General features: G+C 39.4%; 1 protein-coding gene across 2 annotated transcripts in view; it reads left to right on the forward strand.

Annotated features, from left to right (window-relative positions):
* Positions 1-1192: 1192 nt before the first annotated feature.
* LOC137982350 (neural cell adhesion molecule 2-like) overlaps positions 1193-7500 on the forward strand; it is an 89017-nt gene continuing 82709 nt past the window's right edge. The window contains exon 1 of one of the 2 annotated variants that reach the window (XM_068829446.1): positions 1193-1310. In XM_068829446.1, the coding sequence (XP_068685547.1) occupies positions 1259-1310 (52 nt within the window). In that variant the 5' untranslated portion in view covers positions 1193-1258. The remainder of the gene's footprint in view (positions 1311-7500) is intronic. The other variant, XM_068829447.1, reaches the window with a different exon arrangement.

Raw genomic sequence — 7500 nt, forward strand, 5'->3', positions numbered from 1 at the left:
CAGGTGCCTGACCAGTGGCCACTGGGAAATACCTCTTGTCTGTTGCAACCCTAGGTGGATCTCAATGGAGTCTTGTTGGAGATGCCTTGCCCCAGCTTGCAAACCTGGGGTGGGTGGGAGGGGCTTGAAGGAAAGGGTGATTATTTCCTAAGTTCTTGAAAAAGCTCCATTTTGTGGGTAATTTAATTTATCATTTCCATCGTAGAAAGTGGGTAAGAATTTACAATAATTTCCTTTGTTACAAATTCCATGGCCCCATCCCAGTCCCTAGTCACCATAATTGCCAAAAACTGTCAATAACAATAACATTTTTGGAAACAAATAATTAAGACCTATAATAAACTTGCATTGATTAAAAACAAAAAAAGAGATCTTACCTTTTGGAGACTTTCCAAAACCTCTAGTCTGGTATGTAACGGTAAATGAACTCGTTGTATTGACTTCATACCCCTTTATAAGTTTGATAGCATCTTCCAAGTTCGTAACATATCCCGAATAATCAGAAAAGCTCTCAGAGAACTGTTGACTCCATGATGCATGAGGGCGTATTTACCGCCATTTCCTTCGAATTTGGCATGTATCTTTGTTTACAGCTTCCGCAGACAGCAAAGATCGCTGTAAAAAGCCCTATTATTCCAACCTCTCCCCTCCCCAATCATCGAGACATGACCTGGCTCCGGTCCTTGTTATTTAAGAAATGATCAAGGCATCATTTAAATAACAATGACTGTAGCGGAAACACGAGAGAAAACTAGTGTTCACACAGTAAAGGTCTGAGATTTTATTTAAAAAGCATTCTTCCTGCCGACTTACCAGTGAAATCATTCGAAACGCTCTTCAGAACATTTTCCAGACTAAATACACTATGTATCCTACAAGTGGAGCACTCTACTCTTTCGCCGCCATTTTGATGAGCTTCAAGGGCATTTTTATGGGAAAGTCCGCATGACACTTCGAGAATCGCGGACTCAACCTGGTCCAGGTCATTGTTATCTGGAAGGTCTTCCACATCTTGATCACGTGATCTGCTGTGTGCCATTCGCCGCCATATTGAAAGCCGAGAAGACCCTGGGAACGAGGTTGTTATAACCCCTTAACCTCGCTCGTCCCCAGGGCCTTCTCCTCGACGATTTTCAAAATGGCGGATCGTTTTGAAGATAATTGAGGAGAAGACCCTGGGAACGAGGTTTCGATTTACATGAAATAACTTCCTCCATCCCACTAAAGGAAAACGTCGCGATTGCTTGAAGAAAGAAAGATGCTGAAGGAGTGTGTTTTTCTTGTTTTTCTCTGTGTCGATCAACTAGCAGGTAGGACCATTAAGCAAAGTTCACTGGTTAAAATGGCGGCTGGATTCTAGAATACCCCGACACTTCCAAAAAGCTACTCCCGGAGTTATATAAATACTGTACATGTATTAATAATCCTAAGCTCTAGGGCTCGTTTCAGTGATTTTGCCTCTTCACTCTTTTGAAATTGTAGCTTTTACTTGTACGGTTCGGTCAACTACACTTTGTACGAGATCTTGTGAAGAATATGACGCTCTTTTATTGATTCTAGTAACAAAAACAAAATTACGGTAGGTCTGTGCATCGGCTTACTCTATTTTGCGAAACGAAATGGAAAATCTATGTAGTTTGCGAAATGGATAATTTGTACCGGTAGTTTGCAAAACGAGAATCTGTAGTTTGCGAAATGGAAAATGTGTTTGTAGTTTGCAAAACGAGAATCAGTAGTTTACTTGGAAAGGTCTTAAAATTTTGTGCAGCAAATATGCTATCCATTAATTTTAAGACGACATATGCATATTACATGATAATTACTTCACCTAAGAAGAAAACAAATATCAGTATAACAGTTTGTAGTATACATGTAGAACAAAAGTCCCAGATTAAATACTTGGGTGCCTTTATTGATGAGCACCTAAAGTGGGATGCTCAGCTCCAGCATTAACAACAAAATAACAAAAAATATTGGAATTTTATTTAAGCTTAGGCATTACATGCCTATGAGTACACTCAAACAACTGTATTATACTCTCATATATCTGTATTTAAAATATTGAATAATGAGCTGGGGTACTGCATGCCAAACTAAGTTACATAAAATCAAATAAGTCAAAATAACTGTATTCGCGGCATCTTTTTCGCAAACAAAAGAGAAAGTCCCACACCATACTTTAGACTAGAGAGATAGATACTTTATTTGTAGAAACCTTGCAGCCATAGGCTGAATTACGTTTACTTACATTTCTGTAATTATGAAAAAAGATAAAAATTGTTATTAAAATACTGAAAGAGTAACATGAAATATTCAATAAAAGTACTCTAAAATAACTATGCATATCTAATATATATTCCATACAGCTTTTGCTACAGCACACTGAGCTAAAACTTAACAGAGTTTTTAAAAATGAAAGAGTTCATTGTTCTTTCAGTCACCAGTTGGCGCACCGAAAAAGTATGCTTGCCCCTAAGATAGTACTTGCACACGTTTACAGGTGGCAGCAACTGGTGCAGTTTGTGATTGGGATTACAGTTTAACAGTTTGTGACTGCTAGCAGTCCCTTTCTAGATAGTCGCGAGAGCGCACGAAATAGATTACCATAATGAGGCAGAATAACACACAAATAAAGTGGCATATACCGGAATAAACCGGAATATGCCGGAAAAAGGAGGAATGACTCTGGAATAAAACCGAATGACATCAGAATGAGACGGAATAAACAAGAATGGTACCGGAATATACCGGAACGAGGTGGAATGACAACAGAATAAGGCAGAATAAACCGGAAGGACACCAGAATCAAGCTGATTAGCGTGGACCGGAATGACAAGGAACAAAAAATGATTCATTCTGTGAATGAATAAATGTTGCAGAATAGAGAGACTGACAAAAAAACAAAAAACAAACAATTTACATTAAGGGGAAGTAACAAGGCTTGGTTAGAGTCACGAGATGTTCTCACAATTCTTCATGTAAATATATTATCAGTGATCGATCTTTTTTTCTGTGCTTCTGACTTCTTTCTTCAAACAAGGAAACACTGCGTTCAGGTTCGATGGCATTATTGCCAACAATCGGGAAGAGAAAAAGAGTCTTCCGGCCATTTGCGCGATTCTATTTCCATATATCTCCATCTCGTGTGGGTCGTGGGAAGCAGCCAACAGCAATGGTAATTAGTTTGTAGTTCGGTTAACTTGATTGTGATTGGTCAATGCACAATTGACTTGTCAGAATGAAATAAAAATGTCGACGGGAATGGGATTTCAACATCATAATCTGGCTTATCGAAACACAAAGTCAACAAGAAACCCTTTACAACTCTACCGGGGAATTTTAATACTGCAGGTTTACCTCGGTTGACTTTCCTGTGGCAACTTTGGAGCCTAGCCGTAAATTCCCCTCAGCAGAAAATCAGCCTACCGTGGGAATACCGAGGGAAAGTGGCGACAGGGTGACACGGCAATGACGTGGTAAAGGGGTCAATACTTCTAGGCGGTACTGTACCTTGCGACTCTCTTGTTTACCCTGTTAACAAAGGCCCTTTAATCATTCCAGATAAATGTACATCATCAGACGACAAGGGCATGTACTAAAATCAGGAACACCGGAACACTCCGGAACACTCCGGAACACCGGAACACCCCGGAACACCGGAACACTCCGGAACACCGGAACACCCCGGAACAGTGAAACACTCCGGAACACCTGGAAGTAACCCAAAACCCTAAATTTGGCTAACCCTAGGCCTAGATAGGCCTTAAGTTGGTTTTTAGGTCTAGGGTTAGCCAAATTGAGGGTTTTGGGTTACTTCCATGGTGTTCCAGAGTGTTCTGGTGTCCTAACCCTAGGCCTAAAAACCAACTTAAGGCCTATCTAGGCCTAGGGTTAGCCAAATTTGGGGTTTTGGGTTACCTCCAGGTGTTCCGGTGTTCCGGGGTGTTCCGGTGTTCCGGAGTGTTCCAGTGTTCCTGGTTTTAGTAGATGCCGACGACAAGAGGAAGCAGCCTCTACTAAGCACTTCTCTTTCCTTTTTTTCGCTTGTTGGTGTCCCAAACGAAGCGATATAAAAACTAGACACTCCATGAGTGTAAACTGGGTTGCCTGTGGTACTGAGAAGGCACTTAGTTGGGTGGTATTGAACTGCAGCGTTCCAGTAATATTGTTTAAAGTGGAGGGGAGGAGGGTGATGTAGACCGTTTGTGGGATCACCCACACATTCACACGTTGAATTATTTTGTAATGTTTTGTCTCCTGTTGAGGTCTTTTACTTTTTAAAGCTTTGGTAATAAATTCAGTTCAAAGAGGCAAAACACGCTCTTGAGTGAAACTCACTTGTTTCTTCTTTAAAGGGGCTATGTCACTCAAAATGATAATCCATGATTGGGGTGCAGGGATGGCGCAGTGATGAGTAATTTTGGTCGCTTCCGAGAATCAGCTCTGGCAAATTCCCAGGGTGGTCTCTTATGAGGGCTTCGACGGGCCTTTTTCAAGCGTTAACTTAAATGTAAAAGGCAAATGCTCACTGCGAACTTTCGATAAGCACTCAAAATTTTGTATGTAGCAACGAAATTTCGCTCGAAAGCTATGCGAATTTTCGCTTTGACTGAAACAATAGGCATTTCGAAAATGTGACGAAGTTCACACAAAAATTTGTTTTGCCCAAAATTTCGTTATATTTCACCGAAAAGTGGCGAAAAGCACGGAATTCGTTTGGATTCTTTTTGCACAGTACTGTGTGCACCAGAGAAGTCTACGCATTATCCCAGCCCCCTCAAACCTAACAAAAATTAATACGCACAGACGACTCTATGCACACCACTTAACAGGGAAGTGACAGGCACGGCTTTTACCGACACAGAAAAAAAAAATTGTAAAAATAATAATAATAATAATAAAAAAAACAGAGAAATATTACACGTTTTCCGACTGGGATTGCCATACTGGCAACCCTGGAATGATAGAAAAGCTCCTGGTACAATTTGAACACAACACAAGAACCTTTCTTTTTTTTTTTTTCAAATTTTGTAACATGACGCAGTGCGATTTTGATTGGCCGCTTGGGACAATTCATTCTGAGGAGACCCTGCACAACGTGTAAGGGACCTTTTCAAACCGGTAAAGCATTTGGTTAATGTTGGACGTTCTGCAAAGGATAAGCGACTTCTGAGCGTTTGGAGGAGGTAATAAGTGCTCTTACAAGCGGTAAATTTACCGGTTACCGCCTGATAGGGAGAACCCTGGCATGCAAAAGCGAGAGGCTTGATGGCAAATTGCAGTTTAGTACTGGTTTAGTCTTTGTTTGCCTTCCCTGAGGATGTTACCAAGCTGAACTAAACGGTTGTTGTGTTGTGTTCAAAATGTACCAGGAGCTTTTCGTTTTGTTGTTTCGTTTGGGACACTAACAACTGCCTGACGTTGCTGGAAGGGCTTTGATTGCAATGCTAGTGAATTGAAATGAAAGAAAAGCCTTTGGTCTTGAATTCTACAATGGATTTGTGGCCGTGGGAACATTTTATCCCAGTATATTTGACTCAACTTGATGGGCTCCTGAGAATTATTTTAGTGTTCAGCCTTGGTATTTTATTATGACTGTTGACAACCAAGGAACCAATAATGGCTCAAATTCACGTCAACTCTGAGGAAAAAAAAAAACAAAGGAAGGATGAGACCCACAATAGCAATAAGATTACACCTTTTAATTGAGAGTTTTTTGGTAAAATTATCTTCTCAGGTGGTTTATTGGGATTCCCATACAAATCCTTATAACTTTCATTCCAACTTTTGTAGAAAAAGAAACCTCATTTTTCAACAGCACCTTAAGCTTTAACATCCACCAAAAAAATTGTAATTTTTATCTCTGGCATGTGATTAATTATGCAAACAGTACTTTTCATGAGTAAGCCATACAAAAAGTTATTCAATCATATAGGGTCTTAGCAAAGAACCATTTTGTATGATGCGTGTTTGCAACATACATTTGTATAAGAGAGCAAATCTCACAACTTATATATTCCAAAATTTTATTGCTGAACTAGATAGATAGATGGTTTTATGCAAAATCATGGCAGCCAACAGGCTGAATTATGATATTCGTAACAATATATGTAAATGTGTAAAAATATATATGAAAAACTAGAGAAAAATTATATATTAAAATATGTAATATATAAGGATGTATGTATATATAAAAAAACGACTAGTTAATATAAATTAAATATAATTGTGTAACTAAGTATCCATAATTAAAAGTATAGAACGGTGCCGGCTTTCCTTGCATTGTTATTAATAAAACTTAATTGTGTTGTTTTAGTTAAGAACTTGGTGTTACTAAATGTTCTTGTTTTCCTTAAATTGTAATGACAAACGTTTTTGGTAGGCAAAAATTTGTTAAGTTTGTGTCCTGGTCTGCATGCTTCCTTAAATAGTTTACATGTAATCATCTGGCACCTCTCTGATAGTTTTACTAGACCAGTTTCATCTAGTGCTTGCTCGTAACTTCTGCCCGGATGAATAATGCGCAAGGCACGCTTCTGACAGTACTCTAGATCATTGGAGAGATATTGTGGCAGGCTATCATGAAATAATGCACATGCGTACTCCATCATAGATCGAATACAGGTGATGTAGAAGGTTGTAAGGTCCTTTGGTTTTACTTTGGCTGGTTTAACTTGACTCAGAAAGTATAAATGCTTGTTAACTTTCTTGATAACTTCGTCCACATGGTCATTCCACTTCAGATCATTTGCTACGGTTATGCCAAGAATTTTGGCTTTACTAACACAGTCAATGTTCTTGTTATTGACCTTTATTGGCTCAAAATCCCTGTTGGATCGTGTAAAACTAATTCGCAGTTCTTTACATTTATCTTCGTTCAGCTGGAACTTGTCGGCAGACACTTGTTGGGATAGGTCATCAACATACTGCTGGATCTTACTTGTAAGGTTCTTTAATACAGTTTCAGCTATGGTTGTGTCGTCAACATACTTCCATATTGGAACTCCGTTGATAGAAAGGGTGTTGATCATGATGGTGAACAGCCATGGACCCAATTTAGTCCCTTGGGGCACTCTGATGGAATTACTCCCCATTCAGAGTATAGTATGAACAGTAGCACCATTACCATCAGTAGCGCTCAGCCATGCATGAATCATACTAATGAGCACGATGGTAGTATTGGACCCTGGAACCGTTCCATATTGGTGTTTATCGACCTTTGAAAGTATACTTGGTTTGATGTGATCCACTACGTATTCCTCAGCAATCTTGGATAAAACAGGTATGAGCGATATCGGGCGTAGGTGTTTATTAACGTCTTTAATTGGTTTCTGCTTTGGGATAGGAACAATATCGGCTTCTTTCCAAGACTGGGGGAGTCTTTGTTCTTTAAAGGATTGGTTAATAATATTGTGCTGTTTGATCAGCGAATAGGTCAGCGTTTTCTTTGAGAAGCCATGCTGGAATACCGTCAGGTCCAGTGGCTTTAGATGGATTTAG

Source organism: Montipora foliosa, chromosome 13 (genome assembly GCF_036669935.1).
Source record: "Montipora foliosa isolate CH-2021 chromosome 13, ASM3666993v2, whole genome shotgun sequence".
Classification (NCBI taxonomy): Eukaryota; Metazoa; Cnidaria; class Anthozoa; order Scleractinia; family Acroporidae; genus Montipora; species Montipora foliosa.